General features: G+C 34.4%; 1 protein-coding gene across 9 annotated transcripts in view; it reads right to left on the bottom strand.

The window, feature by feature from the left end:
- Positions 1-1,537: 1,537 nt before the first annotated feature.
- HIVEP2 (HIVEP zinc finger 2) overlaps positions 1,538-23,172 on the bottom strand; it is a 265,730-nt gene continuing 244,095 nt past the window's right edge. For all 9 annotated transcript variants that reach the window (XM_074309664.1, XM_074309663.1, XM_074309662.1 and 6 more), the window contains 5 exons: positions 22,603-22,757; positions 18,630-18,805; positions 16,630-16,731; positions 14,910-15,805; positions 1,538-3,989 (listed from right to left, as the gene is read on the bottom strand). In XM_074309664.1, coding sequence (XP_074165765.1) covers positions 3,177-3,989; positions 14,910-15,805; positions 16,630-16,731; positions 18,630-18,805; positions 22,603-22,757 — 2,142 coding nt within the window. In that variant the 3' untranslated portion in view covers positions 1,538-3,176. The remainder of the gene's footprint in view (positions 3,990-14,909; positions 15,806-16,629; positions 16,732-18,629; positions 18,806-22,602; positions 22,758-23,172) is intronic.

Here is a 23,172-nt window from a genome sequence, read left to right as displayed (position 1 = left end):
GGTATTCATTCAACTTCCACTGGCTCTAGCCTTTTTATAAAATGATGCAGTTAGATGCAATGGCTTCTAAGGTTGCTTCCAGCTCTTAATTTATGATACTATGATCACAGCCTTTCTATAATTTAATAAATCCTTAAAAGTGATCCCTCAGGGATAGCCAGATGGAATAGAAGATGAAGCACCAGCTTTGGAGTCAGGAGGATGAATTCAAATCCAACCTCAGACACTTAATACTTAGTAACTGTGTGACCCTAGGCAAGTCACTTAACCCAAATTGCCTTGCTAAAAAAATAGTGGTTCCTGAGATTCAGAGAGATTGTAGTGCCCATGGTTTACACTGTTATTACATCTCAAAAAAAGAAAAAAAAAAGATTTTGAGTCTGTCTTCTGGATCCCAGATTCAGTTCCATAACCACTGTATATTCATTCCTCAACTGAAAAATGTAAATTTCTTATTTTTCAGTCATTGTGATTCATATCCACAAAATAATATTCTTCAACATCACCATCACATCTATTTTTAGAATCATATTATAAAGCTCATTTAAAAATCCAAGTTTTTTTTTTTTAACTTGAAATAAGATGTCTTATTATTAGACAATCCAGGATATTCTAGAATATCTAAAATATCAAACCCAAGTGAAAATCTGAAATAATGAAAACATCTAGTTATTGCTTTTAGAATTAGAGTTGAAAGCATAAAAAAATTATCAATAGGAATGAGGCATACAAATTGGGAGACTGGATTAGAAATAAAATCAATTTGACTTTAAATGAGCTATATCAGGAGATTTGATAACATTTTTCCATCTTCATAGAACATTCTTTAAGAAAGAAAGAAGAATCTAGTAGGTATGCAGTTTGCTCCCAAATTAAGAATTCACTCATTATTTTGTAGCCCTCAATTATGATGGAAGAGTTATAAACTCCTCATTCTGAAAGGAAAAGCTAAGAACTCTTGACTATTATGATCTTACAAGAGTTCAGTCTTACGACAAAAAATGTGATTTGAAGATCATTTTTGTATGATACAATAATGGTTCATTAGGATAGTTAACTTTTTTTTTTTTTGCTTATGGAGATTTGGGCATGTGGAAGTTGGGAGATGGTGGTATAAGAAAAGGATTCTTTTTGTCTTTAAATCTGACTCTTTTGGCACTTACTAATATGCTACAGACAACTCAGAAGTAAATAAAATGATCTGTCTCTTAGCCTTGGGTAAATTCATTTCTGCCAATTCCATTTTGGAGACAGGACCATTATCACAAAAAGTTAGAATACTGGCAAGTATAATTTCAAATGTTATTAACTATAGATGCAAAACTTGTATTTCTATAAGATCAGTGCTATTGACATGTCATTTGGCAGACAACCAAAGAGCAAACCCCTCTCGCCTGATAAATTCAAGCAGGTCTACAACTTTTCAGGAACAGCAGAATTTAGCAGATAGATTGGCATACTGTAGCACTAAAGGTTCATCAGAAATCAAATTTAGAAGTTAAAAAACAAAACAACACATGAAAATTAGACACCTCATGCATGTAATTGTATATTTATTTCTTTTTAAAGAACACTCCTTAATGTAATTCAATATACAAACTTGGTTTCACAGAATTATAATCCACTAAAATAGAACAAAGATAACCCAGATTGTGTTTTTGTATCGTTGTACTCCCTCCTGCTTCTTCCTCTTCTCCAAATCTATAAGCCAAAGTTCTCTTTACCTTCATACCTTCCTAACTGAAAACCATTCTGAATGATTCCCTCTTCTATATAACATCTCATTCTTCAAGCCCTACATTCCCTTTTCATTAGCCTTTGACCTTACCAGAAAACCAGAACATTTGCACTCTTCCCCTAACCCAGAGGGTAAAGTGACCTCCCCAAAAGCTAACCTAATTATTTACTCTGTGGACGGACGGACAGGAATGAGGAGGGGACCAGTGAACAGGCCTCCATGATCCTTTCCTGCTTCCATATCCACCCCTCAGAGTTCATGTATGATGTGTCTATAAGGTGCCTGAGTTCCACTCACCAACTTGTGCAGCAAGAACCAAGGTAACTTCTGAGCTCAGGTGTTCTCCATTGGCAATGCACAGCACTGCTAAGCCAAGCCACCGGGCCGGCCGATAACCAAGTTCTACACAGTCGGATGTGCTTTGTCCCTTTAATTTTTAAAGACACTTCCACATATAGGTATCTGGCAATCTAGTGTCCAACTGAGTTCCATAAAATTGTACCAGTGATGCACTTGTACATATTTACATGGGGCGGAATGTTTTCCCATATTTTAGATGAGTATATAGATCAACATGTTCACATAAGACCAAATACTTTTTAATATATTTATAACTGATTTATAAAGCTTTGAAAAAACTCACAATAGCACATTGTTTTACTTTAATGCTTTACGGTACTATCAGTTTAAAATCACAATCAGCACTTAAGTTATCGTCAATCCAGCAAACAAGAGACAAAAAAAATACAAGAGTTAAGAACTGACAGATACATCCTTTATCTTTTTGTTAAACTAATGCATGAGTGCAGAATAAGATAAGATACTCTAATTTAAATATCTTGTTTACAATATACAGTTTGTTCTAATTACGCAACAGTAAACCCCATGCTTCACATAGAAAAGCAATCCACAACATTAAGAAAAAATGTACAATTTATGAAACAAAGTAAATAAATATTAGTATTACAGAATTGGAGCTGTACATAAAAGCTGTTCAGTTTTAATCATATAAAAATATGTTTTAGTGCAACCTCACATATATATTGATGCTGTTTTTGCTTTACATCATTTAGATCCAAGTGTCCAAAAAAGGAAAGAAATTACATTTATTACAAAGCAGATACACAAATTCTAAAATATGTACAAATTACTGCTAAAAAATGCTTATAAGAATATAAGCAAAGTAAAGAAAAGGCACAAACATCTGTACAATTTAAAAGTACCAGACCCAAAAGGAGAATTTCAAATTTTATTTTGGTCAGGCTCATGATGACTCGTTTTAACTAATTTTTTTTTTTGATATAACAAAAGTATATATAATAGCAAACTACTGTAACTTAAGACAGGCATGCTATAAACTTGATTACTTCTATCTCTAGAAAAACAAAAACAAAAGTAACGGGTAAATGTATGGGTGAAAGTCTCCATGCATCTCCAATCAATGTAGTTGACTCTTTTCTGATGCGGGATCTTTGCCTTCCTGTGTGCTTGAAGGTAATTCTTTTCGGCTATGAAACTGTTGGACATCCACACAACTCTTACTGTAAAATGTGGAATGAGCTAATTCAGTCTGTGATGTACCAAAGTTGTCCTTTTCACCATCGTGCAAGTCAGGGTGGGTGGCTGAGGTACAGGGCTGGCCTGGCTCAGATCCACTAAAGTGTCTAATGCTCAAATGTGCACTTTCTGAGGGTTTCTGATGAGGCTCCAGCACCCTCGGCTGATCTGCCCCAAGCAGATTGGCCTCTTCTGTGGCAATGCGGAGAGAGGCGATGGCTTTTGTACAAGTTTGTATGGGCTCCTCCTGTTCCCTCTCTGTGGCATTTGGACTGTCTTCTGAAGTGCTCTGTTTCAGCAGGAGTAGGGGGGAAGAGGATGTGCTGGGTGAACCAGATGAGTGCAAGGCGTGAGAAGAACGTTTCTCATGAGGCTGGGAGATGTAGGGTTCTCTGGCAATGGTTTCAGCCGCAGCTCTTTGCTTTTCTTCAGAGTCCTCCACTGGCAGAGGCATTGTGGGCGGAGCATGTAAACCTGAAATGGCCGCAGGTATGGAGTGGACCATTTGGATCCCACCAATGGGCCTCATGGGGATAGGAGCTCTCACTTGTTGCTGAGAGTGGAGCGGAAGATGACTAAAGACATAGTCATTAGGACCTTCAGGGAAAAGGCTAGAACCTTGCTGTTCATGAGCACCTTCTTTGTCTCCATAGAGACTGAAGTAAGGAACCTGAGGTAATCCTCTTCGTAAATTCTGCAAAGAGAAATAAAAAGAATGTAAGTTTTCAAAACCTAGCATCCTATTCACAATAATGCTCATATGTTATTATTCCAAATCTCAGCATCTATCATGGATTCTCCAAATCTACCTATTCCTTTCCATGATTTTTCATTTTGCAAATCAAAAGTCTTAGCACATTTGTCACTTACTCCAACAGTGTCAGCCTCAGAAAATTTTTTGCTTTTTAAAAATCAACCATGTGATAATATATTCAGCATATAGGCCACTGAATATATATATATAGAGAAACATATTTTATTTTAAATTATTAGAGAAGAAAAAGTAACATTTAACATACATATAACATGCATATACAGTATTGTAATAATATTCATATATGTACAATTACCACAAAGGTCTTATCAACTTTAAGATATTAATAATAGTTTTTTTCTTCTTTCAAAAAAAAAAGAAAACTAGATAGGATTCAACTATATAAAGCCTTATCCAAATCTTGTAGAAATAAAAAGTTCACCGTCTGTTCTTACACTGGGCAGATTTTATTTTATGCTTTTCATTTTCAAAAAGTGTTGATGAATGTGACTGGATTGACAGCCTAGAGATTGGCATCTTTGAGTTTTCCACAGACCAGGTGACAGTGCAAGTCTCAAGTCTCAGAAACAAAATTCCTCATCAAATTGGTTTCATCAATACATGACTTGTGACCTCAGGAAATAGCCTCTGTAAGTCTCTTTTCTAAAAGCCTTTCCATCTTGAACTTAGATTTGGATATGAGAACTCAAGAAAGGACACTTAAGATAGAAAAGGGATGACTGCTTCTGCTGTCTTATATAGCAGTAATTATCCTAACACATTTCAAAAGTCACAATTTGTTAAGCTGAAGTTGGCAACTAGAAATGAGACACTGTATTTGGATAGTTAAATTCCTTCTTTTATATGATAGTTGTTGAATTGTATACGATCATTTATTTGAATGTTGTTTTGTAGACCATAAGGGGTCATTTCTACACTTTTTGATTAATTTGACATTTGGTGGACACTATTATTATTGGTGATAATTATTCACATTTATAAAGAGCTTCAAGTTTTCAAGTTTGTCAGGCTGGTAGTTCAAGCATTATTATTCCTACTTTATAAATAAGGAGAGTGAACCTCAGAAAAGGGAAATGATTTCATAGAATTAAAAATAAATCATAAAAAGAGAAAACCTCAGAGGCCATAGTAGTAAATGATAATATAATGATAACTAGCGTTCATGTAGTCAGTTTGCCAAGTTACATACACACACACACACACACACATTCATGCCCACAAAATCTTATTTGATCCTCCTAAGGACCTTGTGAAGTAGGTGCTTTTATTATGTCTATTTGTAGATAAAGAAATTGAGACAGAAAGAGGTTAGGAATATGTAGCTAGTATTTGAGACAGAATTTGAGCTTAGATTTTCCTTATTCCAAAATTTATTACACACAATGTCACCTAGATGTCCAACCCATTCCTAAACAAGAATTGTCTCTATAATTCAATATATCTGACAAATAGATATCCAGGTTTTAACTGAAGATCCATAGGAAAAGAGAAGGGCAGCTGGTAGAGTGCTGGACCTGTAATCAGGAAGAATCATCTTCCTTAGTTCAAATCTGGCCTCAGATACAAGTAGCAGTATGACCTTCAGCAATTCTCTTACCCTATTTGCCTCAGTTTCCTCATCTCTAAAATGCACTGGAGAAGGAACCACTCTAATATCTTTGCCAAAGAAACCACAGATGAGGTCATGATGATGAGGATGTAACTGAACAAAAGTGAAGAGGATTCCATTATTTCCAAAAGCAACTCACTCCATTTTTAGTGCTGAGTGTTACAAGTTTGTTTATTTGTTTGTTTTTTCCTTTTATCTAACCTATATCTACTTCTCTCTACTTCCGATTATCACTTCTAGTTCTGCCCTCTGAGTCCAAGCAAATTAACACTAAATGTTTCTCTATGATGTCATTTTACATACTTAAATACAATAATTGATTATCCCCTTCGTCTTCTCTTCTTCAAAGTGAATATGCTCAGTTCCACATTGAAATGTAAGCTCTGACAATCTGTTACTGTTGTGTTATTATTATTATTATTTTTTGTCTTTGTATCTCACTTCTGGTGCCTGACACAAAACAGATACTTATTAAGTGACTGCTTGAATGGATTGGATATAGAATAATCTTGATCCTTTTATCATTTCCTTCTGCTAGTTAATCTCCATCTCTTCAGTGTTCTTCCCTAAAACATGGCATTCCAGAGATGAGCACAATAATCCAAGTGTAATTTGTTGAGGACAAAGTACAATAGGGGGCAGCTAGGTGCGGCAAGAGGGTGCCAAGTCTGGAATCAGGAAAACCTCATCTTCCTGAGTTCAAATCTAGTCTCAGACTATTACTAGCTGTGTGACTCTGGGGAAGTCACTTCGCCCTGTTTGCCTCAGTTTCCTCAAATCTGGCAAATGAGCCAGAAAAGAAAATTTTTGACAAACAAACCCTAAATGGGGTCACAGAGAGTCAGGTATGCCTAAAAATTACCAAAAAACAAAGTACAGTTAGATCATAACTTTCCTACCCATGGGCTCTCTTAATGCTGCCTAATGTTTATCTTGGAGTTTAAAAAACATCCCCTAATCCTTAGGCAGTATAATAGATAAAATTCTAGACATGCATCCAGGAAAACCTGAGTTCAAATGCTTCCTCAGAAACTTATTAACTGTGTAACTCTTGGCAAGTGACTTAAGCCCTTCTTTGCCTCAGTTTCTTTATCTATAAAACAGAATTAAAAATAGCACCTACCTCCCAGGGTTGACCTATAGATAATATGTGTAAAGCTTATGACAAATCTTAAAAAGGTGTATAAATGCTAGTTATTATTATCATATATTTAAGAAGTTGATTTTTCTTTCTTTCTTTTTTTTGGCAAAGTAATTGGGATTAAGTGACTTGCCAAGGCTAATAACTATTAAGTGTCTGTGCTGCATTTAAACTCAGGTCCTCCTGACTCCAGGGCCAATGCTTTAACTACTGTGTCAACTAGCTGTCATAAGTTGATTTTTTTTAAATCCAAATTATAAGATTTTGCCTTCATTCCTATTAAATATTCAACTTGCATTTTAATATAGTGAAATCTTTTTTACTTTTACTCTTTATCCAAAATATAGTTCTCCTTCCTTTCATTTGTGTAATCTGAAAATTTTTAAAGCATCACATCTATTCATTTATCAACTCTTTAATAATGACTTGCCTAGCATGATACAGATGTTAAATAACAGCTCCCAGGCTCCTGACTCCAACTTCACTGTTTTTTCCAATAAGATTGGGAAAAGAGTGATGTTCTTATAGAAATTATGAAGTCAAAGTGAGTTTGTTTGATGGAAAGATAGTAAGCTGTTTTGGACTTCTTGAGCTTGAGATGAAACATCCAAGTGGAGATCAATCAATCAATTGATAAATTTTTATTAAATGCCTACTATATGTCAGACATTGTGCTAAATGTGGCAAATACAAAGAGAAGCAAAAAGTGATCTGTTCACAAGGAGCTTAAAATCTAATAAAGATGTTTTATGGCTATCTGGAGAATTGGGCATAAAACTGGTTCTGGAGATGGAGATTAGAACAGTCTAAAAGTAGAAGCAAAGTCATGGGTTTGAATGTGATTGATGAGAGAGAGAATATAGAATGATAGAAAAAGAGAGAATCAAGAACAAAATTTTTAAGAACATTCATTTTAAGGAGAAAGGGGAAAATATGATACTAGTAAATGAAATTATAGTTTCCCAGTTTCAATCTTTGAAAACATTCATTGAAGATGGAATTATCAGAATTTTACCACTGAGATTTCTTACTTTGGGTAATTATCCTCCAAAAAGATAGGTGATGGAATCACCTCTCTTTATTCAAGTAAGAAAGATCAAGTCATTTTTCCAGATGCTTATCAGGAAACACCTACATTCATCAAACGCATGGCAAAGGAAAAATTTCTAGGGCATTTCAGGGACCCTTCATTTTCTATAATTCAAAGGATTTTGTATTCCTTGAACCATAAATACTCTTCCCAAACATGGAAACACTTTAAAAATGAAAATCATAAAACAATACAAGGAGACAGATTTAGGAAGAGTTAATGATTCATTATCTCTGCTACCTTATCCTCCCATCACCCCCATTTTCACCACGCACAGTACTGTACTTTTATTCATTGGGATACAAATCACTGGAAGTGTGGGTGGAGTGACATTAGATCACCAAACCTATAATCACAAGGATCTCGTAAATCTAAAAAAGACTGAGAAGGAAATTTTGATGAAGAAAGGAGAATTTAAATTCAATAAGAAAAAAGAACCATGCCAAGGCATGTTTATTTAGAAGAGGGAAAAGCTTCAGTTCTTTTGGCAACTAGCCTATATAGATTGGGAGAATAGTAATGATTACAGTAGAAATGCAGACAAATGTACAGTGCATTCCCTTTCCGACATGGACTTTAAGGAGTGCTCCCAGAATCCCAGCTCTTTGAGGGCAGAGACTTTTATTTTGTCTCCAGCACTGAAGACAGTGCCTGGGATGCAATTATAGCAGGTGAATAATAAATACTTGCTAACTGAATTGAAAGTTATAGCAAAAAAAATTTTCCCGTTTGATATTGGTTATATGGTGACTTCCTTTACTAGAGACTCACAAAGATATTCAGCACATGTGGTATCAGAAGACAATATCAAGTTAATGACTAAATAGCAAAGCATGAAGGTAATGAGTAAGTCAGGGAGTTATTGAATAGGCTGGAGCTTACTAAGATCCCATCAAAAAGTTTCTGACAAATCTTGGATACTAGGGAAACTAAGGATTAATGAAATTTTGTTTTGACTTTCTTTAAAAAGATAAAAATACCTATTTAGTGTGTTCACATAGTAAATAATCAAATTGAGTTTCATTTCTTCAATGCTGAAATCGAAGACATGATGGCAACAGGAGCATTAAATTGTATTAGAAGAAATTATTCTCTATGTAACCAGTTCAAAGAATTTGTAAATAATTGAACACTTCCATTCATCCTTCTATCTATCCATCCTTCATTCCTCCTGTTTCATATACTAGAATTTGGGAGAACAGATTTTAAAATATTCTGAGAAAATACAGATAAGGTTCATTGGTCTAAATTTGAAAAATGAAGTTAAAAATAATAGATAAAAGACACCTTCAGGATTTAGTCTCAGGACATATGCAAAAAAACATTCCATTGAAAAAGAAAAGAAAGATAAGCATTCAAAGAAAGGTATAAAAGAGCAAATAAACAAAATTTGAATGGGCTACCTTGGGAAATAGAAAACTTTCCCTCACTGGAGGCCTTTAATATACAGTGTTATATTAGATTGTGGTATGAGTTATAAAAAATGAACTCTGCAGAAACTTCCAAATCTAAAATTGTGGAATTATGTTAACTGAGGTCTTTACTAACATTTTCTTTCTTTAAAAAAATTGGCTAATATTTCCAATACCAAGAAAATAGTTATTAGACTGAAAAGCAAATAAAAATAACTACTATGGAATTTACACCACAGTTATACAGGGAAAGATGCTGGAAAAAATACTTAAAGGAATTTCAATCATCATATCTAGACAAACTCCATTCAAGGGCACTATAGTACCTTGTGGATACAATTGTTGATCCACTGTATGTAATCTTTGAAGAATATTGAAAACTGAGAGAGATACTACTGAACTTAAGATAAACAAAGATGATTTTGATACACCATTATATTGACCCTGTGTTGAAATATTTCTGGATCAGACCACTGGGTCCATTGCTCAAGAGTCAAAATATTCAAAATCCCATCGATCCTCTATGAAGGTGACAGTGCACATTTAGCTACATAAATTCACATACTCCCATGTTACATGTTTAATATAGTTCATGATAACTACTGTTACAAATTTTTCATTTTGTGATTTTTCAGACACACACACGGAGGGGCATGCACATGCAGACACACATGAATGATTACTGGAATTCTCAAGTATTGCTCCTGTCTTTATGATGTATATGAACATGCACACATAAAGCTCTGGAGCCGGAAGAGATGTTAGGGGATATCTTATCCAAATCCCTTTTGTATTCCTTCATTTCCTTAAGGAAGCAAAGGCCCACAGAGTTGAGTGACATTCAGTGTCATACATGCATTAAACTACTGAGTTAAGATTTGAACTTGAGGTTTGTGATTTCAAGTTTAAAAATGCTATAGCAAAAAATAAAATGTTGTAGCAGTACTTTCAGTGAAAGTGTGTGTGTGTGTGTGTGTGTGTGTGTGTGTGTGTGTGTGTGTGTGTGTGTGTGTTAAGGAAGGATATGTAAAGAACAATGAGGGCAAGCCTTTGATATACATAAATAAAATCACAATGAAATTTGCTGGACTATAGTTCAAAAACTACCTGAGCTACATATGCTACAAAAGGTAAAGATGAGAATACTTATTCAAGTCATAATTCATGTTTTAGGGTAGAGTTTACACAGAACTTCTAGCTTCATCAATGTAGAAAACTCTTATTATAGAAACTTCTTTCAATGATGAAGATTTGCAACTCATAGTCTTAAAATGCTGCCTAGAATACTAAGAAATTTAATGATATAACCAATGTCACTTAGCCTATAGATGTCAGAGCAAAGATTTGAACTAATTTTTTTTCCTAACTTCAAGGCTATTCTGCCTTCCTTTGCTACTATATTTCTCTAGTCAAGAAAAAGTTCTATTAGTATGAAATGCAGGCATCATGTTTTTATACAAATATGCATCAAAGTGCTATTATCCACTGTTTCAAAATATTTCTACTCCATCCCATATGACAAAATTTCTTCTCAGATTAAAAAAAAAGTTATATTTTATTAGTCTAATGCAAGAACTGGCCACTCTCTTTTGATCTGACACTATATGTCACACATAGTGCCAAATGTGCAATGACAGGCTATTTTCCAATAGTACCAAGGGTAGCCTCCCAACTAAGTATAGATTTCATACTATATAACTATCAAATATGCATTATGACTATAAGTTATTATAATCATAAAACATTAAAATATCCTCTCATCCAATGATATCTTCAGCATCTAAATGTGGCACTGAGTTCAATCTTGACAAGACTTTCCAATTAACTTGACCTGTACAAACATAATGCTCATGGTAAAAACCATGGGCTAATGAGACCCAAGTAAAATTTTATATCTCTTAGTATGCTACTGCAATGCATAAAAAAAAAATGACTGTTCTATTTTAAGGGCTGAAGCATATTACTCCTACCTCTTGCAAATTTTCTATTTACACAGAAAACATCTAAATGAAAAAAGAAAAAAAATTTGAGGGGGAAATGGCTAAAGTTCTATAAGAGAGTCAATTCTTTTAAAACTATATCTAAACTAGGAAGGGCAACTAACAAAAGGCTGACTTTTCTTAGGGACTTTGGCTATGCCAGTTATCACCAATTAGCTAATCAATAAACATTTATTTAGTTTTTTTGATAGCCTAGGCTCTGTTTTAAGATATTGAGGATACAAAGGGGAAAAAAGGAGATAGTCCCTTCCCTCCAGAAGCTTACATTCTACTTAAAAGGTACCATATTCAGTATCTACACTCTAGACTGTCACCAGCATATTGTAGATATGCAAACATATTAAACAACATTTAATATTACTGGTACCCTTAGTCATTTCTTTAGTATTTAATATCTAATTCTTGGGGAGAGGATAATGGAGACATTTAATTACAATAGGTATATCACAGGAGAAAAACATCTCCTCTATGGCAAATTCTATTCTTTTACATTTAGCAAGTATTCTTTTTCATTCAATTCTAGAATGGAGAAATTCCTCCCTTTTCTTCTCTGGGGAAACATGCCAAAAAAAAAAAAAGACATAAGAAACAATCACAAGATATTATTCCTTAATCCCTGTAGGAGCCATAGGCGTGGAGGGAGGGACAAATGTTCCTGTTTAAGGGAGTGATTGCAAAGTCTGAAAATCAGAATATTTTTCTCAAAATTTTAACCTTTTTAATGCAATTGCATTCTGCTTTATTTTAAACTGCAATCATGGGTAAGCTAGTGTTTTTTAAAATGATTTTGGCACAAACTCAATGACTAATAAAACTACCCTATTTCCAATGACAGTTTTCTGGGCATTCATCCAAAAATTAGATGAACTCTCTTTATCCACCCCCTCCATTCCTTTGCCCAAGATGGCTGTGGGTTGCTGCTATTTGTGCTAATCACAGTGCACTTGCACAAAAGGCATAGTTTTTAAAATCACATTTTATTGAAATTGGTTTGACATGTCATAAATACCACAATAAGTATGTATGGGGTATATGTTATAACAGGAACTATCACAATGCTCATGGTGAGCTATGTCTCACACACTTCCACCAGCATCATTATACCTCTAGGAATCTCCACTGTACCCAGGAAAGCATCTTAGACATCAGATACTGTATCAAGCACTTCTGGGAATTTATAGCTCTCTATTCACACTGCCACAGCATCAAATGCTGAAGTTCCCACCTTCCTACTTAGTGCTGCCAAAATGCCACAGCCAGTGACTCAATGGTAATTTACCTCCTTTTCTTGGCTTTGGCTATCTAATTCACCAGTTACAAATGATGGCTTGGTTGTCATGGATTTTTCTGCAACAACTGCATATTATGCAAACTGGGAAGATTATGTTCATGTCAGGATATAGCAGGGAGAGGCATGAATGCACCAGGTACTTGTTTCTCAAGTTTAGAAATTATATTATTTAAGCTCATAGCTCAGTTCTCCTCACTAAAAGGGGAAGCTTGTATTAATGGTGAGGAGAAAGGCAGAAAGTTGAAGAAACTAATCACTGGAACAGTAATGTGCAAGAATGAGTGGCTAGGTAATTGCTTCCCCACACTGTATATTCTTGCATGCTAATGACTATGTTATTTTACAACACAAGAAAGCGGGAGGGTTGTTACAGTAAAGGGTACAAATATTAGAGGGGAAAGGTCCATTTGAAATGAGCAAACTATAAAAAGCAGTTAGTCCCTCTTGTTTATACAAAGTGTATATAGTTTTATGATGATGGCCATTATCATCATCATCATCATCATCTTTATCAGTATTATTATTGGAAAAAGCATTGATCAAACAGCCAGATTATATTTTTCAATGTCAAAAGTGAGTAGAAATAGAGAATTCCTTTTATTATAGGTTTTATAGTATTATACCATTCCAGTAAATCCTTATTAGTATTGTTGTTTTGTTTCTGTTGAATCAATGCCAGTAGTTAATTAATAAGTATTCACTAAATGTTGACACAATACAGGCAGTTAGGTAATGCAGTGGATAGAGCACTAGACTGAGAGTCAGGAGCACCCTAGTTCAAATGTTATTTGTGACACAATATCTGTGTGACATTGGCCAAGACACCTAACCTGCCTGCCTCAGTTTCCTAAAGTATAAAATGGGGAGAGTAATAGCATCTACATTACAGGGTTCGTGTGAGAATCAAATGTTTTAATATTTGTAAAGTTTTTAACACAATGCTTGGTATATAGTGCTTATTTTAATACTTATTTTCTTCCCCTTTCCCCACAAAATGATTTGCTAGTGTATTTACTTAGAATATATTTCGAATTTACTTATATGACCACATATTATCTTTCCTCCTCCTCCAGTCATAGCAATCAAGCTCCTCAGGACAGGGATTATTTTATTTCTATGTCTACTCCTAGCACTTTGCACAGTATTTTCCATATAGTAGGCACTTACTAAAAACTTACTGATATTTATTTGTTATTATTTTATTTATTACTGATATTTATTTGTTATTATTGTTCTGTCCCACTCTTTGTGACCCTATTTGGGATATACTTGGAAAAGATATTGAAGTCATTTGCCATTTCCTTCTGCAGCTCAATTTACAGATGAAGAAACTGAGGTGAACAGTGCTAAGTGACTTGTTCAGAAATACACGGTAGAAATGTTTAAGGCCAATTTGAATTCAGAAAAATAAGTCTTCCTGACTCCACATATACTCTATTTACATCATCACCTACTTAACCAATAATTATCAAGTTATAGCTCTAAAAACTTCCCCCTAGCTCTACTAGCTTCATCCCTAATTTTTTTATCTTTGATTTTTTTCTTAGTTTATCTAGTTATTATCCTTAGCTTCTCCTTTAGGTCTACTAGCTCCTTCTAGCTTTATAGACACTTTTAGACATCTTTTTTTCCATTTCTTCATTCTGACCACATTAAGTGACTACAAAAAGGAAGAAGAAAAAGAAAAAGCTGATATAGGTCACCCAAATGACCTGTTCTTATGCCCCCCCCACATTTCCCTCATAAATAACATGTGCATTTTTTCCCCTTCTCTGATGTCACTGATTTTGAAAATTCATTCACCTGTGATGATAGTGGATTTTTAAATCATGACATTAAAATATGAGGTTGAGATGTAATCTTCCACCTAGGTAAGATTTGTATAAATGCCATAATGAGTTCAGATAGTTTTAAAGCTCCTGTTTAAAAAAATGTTTCTTAGCCTAGTTTAATTCATATTACTAATAAATAAATTTCAAAAAGTAGTTAGGAAAAGCTACAACAATTATTAAATAAAAATACATTGGAGACCTGCTATAACATTTCAAGCTTTTGTTATAACAATTTGCTAGTACATTTAAATTGAATGTCATTTGTATTTACTTATATGAGTATGTGGTGTCTTTTAAATGGATTTTAAAATGTTTCTCAGTGTCTTTTTTTTAATCTAACTTCACCCATCTTCCCTAAGACATCCTTAAGCTATCATGAATTCCACTCTACAATGGCTTGTTATAGAGGGTCTTCAATGTCTTGGTTCTTACGTGTATATTAAATACATATATTTCATACTTACAGTAGGTCCCAACAAAACTGGCTCGGATTGCAAATACGGCCCCATGGACAATGGTGAATTATGATATATAGCCCTTCTGGGTGATGGTGCTCTAATAGTGGGCATATATCTTCTCTCTCTTCTGGGTGATAGGTCTCTTCTACCCACTATATCTTTCCCGGGTGACAAGGGCCTCCTTGGTGACAGATGGCGCCTGGGTGAAACATCTCTTGATGATATCTCTCTCCTCAATGCAGCTTCTTTTCTGGGTGAAAGATGTCTCATGGGCGAAAGATCTCTCCTTGGTGACAAATGTCTTCTGGGTGATAAATCCCCTTTGGGCATTAAATACCTATTTGGTGAATTATCTCGACAGGGTGAAGAATCATATCCAGGTGAAGACTGTCGGCTTGAGGGAGAAAAGTCCCTAGGAGAGGAGCTAGGTTCTGAAGAAAGCATGTACTCTTCATCCATACAACTGGGTATATCAAGCCTGTCTTTGTCTGGCTCTGAATCAGTACTTTTGCTCTGGAACAATCTCTGATACTGTGTCATCTGTGTATCTTCACATGAGTCACTTGATGTCATAAGCTGGGTGACTTGAATACTAGGTAAAGTAACTAAGTAACTGATCAGCGAAGAATGCCCCATTGAAACATCAGTAGGAGCCCTGTGGGATACAGCTCCAACATTTACAGGCAATGAAGAGAATCTGGGTGGTTGTGGACTAGTGCTTCTTGATCTTGTTTTTGGTGTCAAGTCTCCTTGGTCATCAAATTCATCGTCATCTTCATCCTCATCATCATTATCATCTCCATCTTCACCATCTGATTCTTCAGCATCAGAAAACTGATGGTCAGTTGAAATGCCTGACATGCTACTCTTCTCTGTCCCCTTGTGCAAATCTTCAATATTTTCTGAAATAATTGATAAAGGTAGTAGAGAATGAGATACAAATAATAATCATAGTCAAAACTTGTTTCAGAATCCTACTACCTCCCTCTAACAAGTCTTGCTCATTGCTTACAAGGTAGACTATTTTCTGGGATGATTTATGGCACTTGGCTCCTAGACCAATCCTAACAACTACATATAATACTTAGCATATGCTATAATGTATTATTATTTTTATATGAATCTCCTATATCCTTATGGATAAAAAGTCCCCTGTGAAGGCAGGGACTATCAGATTTTCCCCAGAATCCAATGAACACTGTCTTACATATACAAAACATTTAGTACTTGTTGGTTGATCTCTTACAGGATGATATTGAGGATTGGAGGAGATACATTCCTATCCAGAAGGACACAGATTTAGAAGAGGATTGTGTTCTAAGTATATGGCCAAAATAAATTTCAATTATTCCACTTTTCAGTGATGGGTTTGTTCAACTAAGAGTGAGTTCTTAATAATGGACATAATAAAGTAGAATCTTCTTCAATGTTTTCCCCCCCAAAAGCTTCAGTTGCACTATTTTTACTATCAGTTTATTTCACCATAATTCTAAAAAAAGATACTTTACAGTATCTTTTTTTTAAATAAATTTTAGCTACATACGCTTCTTCACTATGATTTCAAAAAATAGTTGTAGGTTCAATCTTTAGTGTTTACTAAAGTGAAAAAAATTTTATTTTTTTAAAGTTTTAACCTAAACCAATTTTATCCCTTTAACCATAAAAACCCAAGTATGAATGACTCAATTGGATTGCGTAAAGGTTGGTAAGTTAAGCTGTGGCCTACCTGCTTCTTCAGTTTCTGTATCATCCACTGATGTCATTGATACTCCCAGCTCCAGACATTTTTTCATGTGTGCTTTAGATTTCATATGTTTTGTTAAATTTCCTAGATGAAGATAGAGACCAATGAGGAATGGATTGGTCAGGAATTTTGGGAAACCCCAAACTGGGATAAATTTACAGTAGTGTCCCCTCAAATTGAGAAACTGTTCTTGCCTCAAGTCTTAATCCCTGGGAGTCTAACAACACTAAAATATGTTTTATTATGAGAGTAAAAGGAGGGATGTATGTAAAAAAACAAATATTTTTTTTACTATCTTAGAAACAAATTCAGATTTTTAAGACATGTATAGACTTTAGAACAAGCAAATGGAAACTGAATGATCCACCTTGGGAGGTAATGAGTGACCAACATAAAAGGGAAGGTTCTGTGAGGTCTGGTCCAGTTTCAGGTGGTTTTCAGTAGTGGGAAAAAAAAGGTGTAGATAGGCTAGCCTAGGAAAGTAGATTTCTTTAACAGGAAGCCCTAACTAAACTAATGGGAAGGTTAGAATTGCCATTTCTGCTTTAAGATATATTTATGTGTCTATCTAAAATAGAAAGAAAAAAGAAGAAAGGAAGAAAAGAAGGAAGAAGGGAGGGAGAGAGAGAGGAAGGAAGAAAAGAAAAAAAGAAGAAAAGGAAAAAGAAGTAAAGAAGAAAAAATAGAAAGAAGGAAGAGAGAGAGGAGAAGGGAGGAAATGGGAGAAAGGAAGGCAGAGGGAGAGGAGGGAAGATGGAGGAATGAAGGGGGATGGGGGAAAAAAGAAAAGGACAGGACAGGACAGGATAGGACAGGGACTATGTGTGTGGTGGGGTGTGAGAGAAAGACAGACAGAGACACAGAGAGACAGAGAGAGATATCTGGAAGGAGATTCAGGCATGTGATTCATAAACAAGGATTTTTAAATGAAATTGCTTGAGGAGCTAGGGTGAATAACACAGTCTTGTATCAGAAAATCCTGGAAAATAAGTCACAATTTTTAGCTATAAATCTAGAACTTCAGTGATGGGTATATTAACATGTTCCTCTACCAACTTGTATGTTGTCTGACTTCTTGATAAGCAGTGGTAAAGATTGTTCCGGTATGAAGATTTTAAAATCAACCCATTGAAAATTATGGCAGAGAGTGGTCAGATCCATTAGTGCTAATGCAAAGTACATTTATAATGAAGTCGAAACCACTGTCTCAGTCACTACTGTCTATATGTTTAGGATTTTGGAGTTAGAAAAGTTCTCATGATGTAAAAAAAAAAAAAAAAATTAGCAGAAACAGACTCAGCAATGCTTCCTCTGTGAAATGTTTTCTGTAATTGTCTTAATGAATACACATTTTTTTTTAATTTAAAAAAAGTATATTTATAAGGCAAATCCTCGTTTTAAAGAGATAACATTAGCTGTGGTTTCAGAGTAGTAAATGGAAGATTTTCTCTCTGCTAATAAATACATGTGAATACAAGCTATCAAATCTCTATGCATAATTAATGCAACTCTGGATGGAGGAGCCCACTTGGGAGTCTATGGATCTGTACATTATTTATAAGCTTGAAACTGACCCACTGTAAAGACCATGAGCACATGCTTTTCTGTTTCAATTGCTGCTTTACTTCTATGCCACCGCATATGTTGTCTCCCCATATCATTTCAATATTTGCTGCAATTACAACCCAAACCACATAACATTTCTAACATGAAGTCATATTTGCCCGGGCAGTTTTCATGCTACTTCCTTAGCAGATAGCTGGCCTAAACCTATGGCTTTTAATCAAGTGATTCATGGAGTCTCATAGTCTTACATGCATTCTTTGATCACTTAGTTGAGGGAGAGAAGACATTTCATGGAGTCATACTGTCATAAATGAAACTACCTCATAATTGATGAAAGATGGAAATGAAAAAGATCAGAACTTTAAGTAGCCAGAGTCAAAGCCATTTTTTTCTTCCAAAAAACAACATGCATGTACCTTTTGTTTTGAAGGCAAAGTTACATAACTTGCATACATAAGGCCGTACATCAGTATGTGTGCGAATATGTTTTTTGAGCATGCTGGGCTTCTTACAGCGAATCCCACATTCTTCACAAATGTACTTTCCTCGTCCACGTCCCCTAACATAGACATACTCCTCATTTGACTTATATCTGTCAGAAAGAGAAAGTACAAGATATTTTTGAACATATTTTGAAGCATATTATAAAACAATTAAATGCAACATTATAAATTTTCACAAAGCTTTTTTTTTTTTTTAGCAACAACCATTCACATATTCTTATTAGTAATATGAATGATGTGAAATTAGAAATTTGGAAAACAAAAAAGATGAAATAACCAAAATCTGGCTATAGCATTGGAATGGAATGCTACCTTATTGAAAACTACTTCCTTGATAGGCTTGTCATATCTCAGAAGTAAATTGGCTTAAATATCACAATAAAAGTTATTCTGACTATGAATATATAAATGAATATGGATGTGGAGAGTACAGATTTTTAAATGAGTTCACTGAAGTGAAAGGTTGGAAATTTATGCATTATTGTTTTTGGTTGCCAGTACTGCCTTAAGACAACAGATAACAAATAAAATATGCAAACACATTTGAACCACCATATATCCTTTTTTAATGCAATGACATTTTCTGAAGTATGTATATAACACACTTCACACACACACACACACACACACACACACACACACACACACATACACACACACACAGAGAGAAAGATATATCAGTAAATTTGCTAAAAAGAAGTAGAACCGATAATAGAATTCTTCATTTCAACTCTTAACTCTATTTTTGAAACCCTGGCAACACAGTAACTCTTAGCAAACTGCCAGCTTAAATTGACTGAGCTTGCTCAGCTCACCAACTGTTGTCTGCAGATTTGATCAGCTCTTCCCTGATAGAATATAAATCCTTAGGAAAGGGTCTCCTAAAATTCAAAAGACTTTCTGACAAAACATATTACATGATGAAATCTGGTCAGGAAACAGGGCATCATTTCCCCTCACACAAATTTCCATCCATTTCTAAGAGTTTTGAGGGGCTAACCCCTACTTTTGACCCAGAAGGAAACAAACATGAAATGTCAGAATGCATAGTAGTCATTCACTGAATATTCCACTTATTATTTGTCACTTTTAATACTTATCTCTGAATCAACAAGCATTTATTAAAACAGTTATCAGATGCCAAACTCTGGACTAGAATCTAAGATAAAACTTTAGGCCTAATATTATCTAGCTGATAATTCTAGATATACTATGGAGGCATATTTTTGGTATCAGAGAGAAAGATACCATACAAAATCCCCAACATTTTCATCCATGATATGTTTTGTGAAAGGCACTAGAATTACAAATTTTGAATATTCAAGGCTTTTATTTTCAAGTTGAAACAGAGATTCTTAATCTGGGAGCCATGGATTCCTCTTGGGTGTTCAGGTATAGATTTCAGGGAGTCTATGAATATAGATGGGAAATGTACTTCATTTTCATCAGCCACTAACTGCAATTTAACATTTCTTTCAATTATTTTAAAAAATATTATTCTGAAAGGGGTCTATAAACTTCATCATAAGAATGCTAAGGGATATATGATGCTTACAGACAGATTTAAGAACTCTGCCCAGAAGAAAGGCACTACCACATCCCCTCCCACCACCCACTCTCCTTTCTGCTCTAGAGAAACTTATCAATTTGAACAAAAGGAATTTCAATCTCAAAAGTTCCTAAAATCCTAGGATTTTCAGGTGAAATCCATACATGACCCTAAACCACTCATTTTACTGCAGAAGTTACTTTATATCAGCCACTAAACAGACATTTAATTGTAAAGCCTATTGCCAGGTTCAGGACCTTAGCATGGTGCCTGTCATGTAAGCGTGATTAATTAATGCTTGTTGATTGATTAATAGGCAAGATTTTTATCAAAACATAGACAAAGGAATGATCAACTAGCCATGCAGCTGAGCTTTCTTGAATGCTCCCCAGCTCCTTTATAGTAGAAATCCAAACTGCTCTTGTCCCTAGATATCAAGATAATCTGAACTTCTTCACTGATATAATGTGTTGCCATTAAATGACTGGGACAGCTAGATTCTCATAAAATATTATCTCTAACTTAGTGAAATGTACTGAGGGATTAAAACCCAAGGAAATTGTGCTAGAAAAAGTTAATTTTCTCTAGGGAGATGTCCTTTAAGCCCAATATAGTCCTATAGGAAATGGGATATAAATAAATATAAATCAAGCAAATTTCCTTTTGAATATAGTGAAAAAATTAGATAATCCTTAACAATATATGAGAACTAACTTGTACAAATGAAAAGCTGGGAACAAAAACAATAGATTGAATTTCATAAAGTAATTAACTAATTTAAGGGAAATAAATATAAAAATATTCTGAACAATGTCAATGTAAGAAATTGGCAAAGTCAAACCTAACAAAGTCAATATAAGAAATTGGACAATATCAAGAATAAATAATTTCTCCTCTTCTCTCCTTTCTAATACTATACTAATTTCTAATGCTAATAATATAACAAAAGACATCTCCTCTCAAACCTACTTTTCAAAGGAGATTCATATTTATTGAAATGTAAACCTATCTACTATCATGTTCAGGTTAAGTCCTTAGTTAAGTAATTAAGAAAAATATGACCCATTATATAGACTAATGAAAGGGAGGAGAAAATGAAACATAAGCACAATCCTTTCAGATGATCAAAACACAGTGATAAAGTATGCACATACGCTTTTTCACTTGCTTCCTTCCTTAGTAGAGATGTGGTTCCCCAAAGCATACAGCAACTCTACTGGAAGGTCTCTCTACACTAGAAGTGCAAATGCCCTGCTATGAAGAAGACTGTTGAATGTGGGAGTGTTGATTCAGGAACAGTGACCCTCAGTCTCTGGAGAAAGATAAAAGCTACATTTCTCTCCTTTGTACTAGAAGATGAGAGTTTGAAAGAGATTCAAATGATAAAATCTTCATGGAGAATACAAAAACACTTGTTTTACTGAGAGAAATGGTAGGTACACAAAGATAGTGAAGTGGAAATCCTAGCATAAAAACAAAAGTTTCCTGACCTCTCTCTCAGCAATTGCTCCACTAGGTACTAAAAACTATGAAAGAAATAATCAACTCAAATATCTGAACAGCTAACATTTTATAGATTTATGCAAAAACACAATTCTAGAGTTATTTAAATATAATTAGAATGAACTCAAGGAAAACATAATATGAAACACATCTATTGCAAATCTATGGCTAGTTTCAATATAACTGAAATCCCAATAATTGTTAATGTTTTAAAATTTGATTTTGCTTAATGCTCTACTTTGACCTTTATAGGATATGATTGGTAAGACATTTCTATTAAAATGTCTAATGCAATTACCCATATATATTTATCTATGTAATGTCCCTAAGGGACTTCATATAGCTAATATGATTCTTATTATTATAAGAAATGTCTGTAGTTCAAAAGTCAACATTTTCAAATATATGACTATTTTATTGTCTAAAAATAAATGTGCTTGATTTAAGCATTTTAAGTAGTACAAAATATTTCAATTGAAAATAAAAATATGTGCATGAGAAGAATGTTAAAGAAAGAACAAAGCTAGAGGTCATCAAAAGCCCATCAATTTCACCAATTTCACTACGTAAAGGAGGGCTCTGGCAAATTAGGAAGGATGCTTATAACATATATAACAAGCACATTTGCATTAATGGCATAGCAGACCTTAACACAAGGGCATTGACTTCATTATCTTTCGCAAAAGCCAGCAACACTATTGAGCTGTGCATTGAAAAATAACATACCAGGCAGGTACATGGGAACTCCATTTCTCTCAATGTCTTGCCCAGGCAGGAGCATTTACCTTGAAATACAATTGAATTGATTTTACATTTCTATTTATGTTTCCTTACCCTCCTTCAAAGATTTTAATTCGGATTGGCTCAGTTTGTTTGGACACAATATCTTTATCCCCATGAATATCTCCTTTGCCTCTTTCTTTTAGGATACTTCCTACTAGTTTCCTTTCAAATTTGCTGCCAAATAAAAATGATGCTTCAGGTTTCATCTGTGGGGGACAGAAACAAAGAATCAGTTAACACATCTGTGCAAAGAAGTAAGTAAAAACATATTCTCAGTTATTAACATTGTAGAAAAAATTTTAAGGGATTCACACAGGATTTGATTTAGGAGAAAACAGAGTTGGTAATCGTTCAAGCAACACCAGTTGTTCCAATGATAGGTCTTCAGAAGATTAATCTAACCTTTCAAGTCTTCTATAGTTTAATACAAAAAGCACTGTGATTTCAACAGAGTAGGTACTCTTTCAACCAGAAAAGATGGCAATCCTTCCATTACTATTTAGGTGGTTTTATGAGAATTTTTGCACTCAAAAAATTCATTATTCTTTCTGGTCATTCCTAGAGATAAACTTCTTTGAATTTAACTAATAATATACGGTGTCCAACAAAAGTATGTCATCA

Source organism: Sminthopsis crassicaudata, chromosome 4 (genome assembly GCF_048593235.1).
Source record: "Sminthopsis crassicaudata isolate SCR6 chromosome 4, ASM4859323v1, whole genome shotgun sequence".
In the NCBI taxonomy this organism is placed as follows: domain Eukaryota; kingdom Metazoa; phylum Chordata; class Mammalia; order Dasyuromorphia; family Dasyuridae; genus Sminthopsis; species Sminthopsis crassicaudata.
The sequence above is the reverse complement of the archived record's forward strand: the minus strand, read 5'-3'. Positions and strand labels throughout refer to the sequence as shown.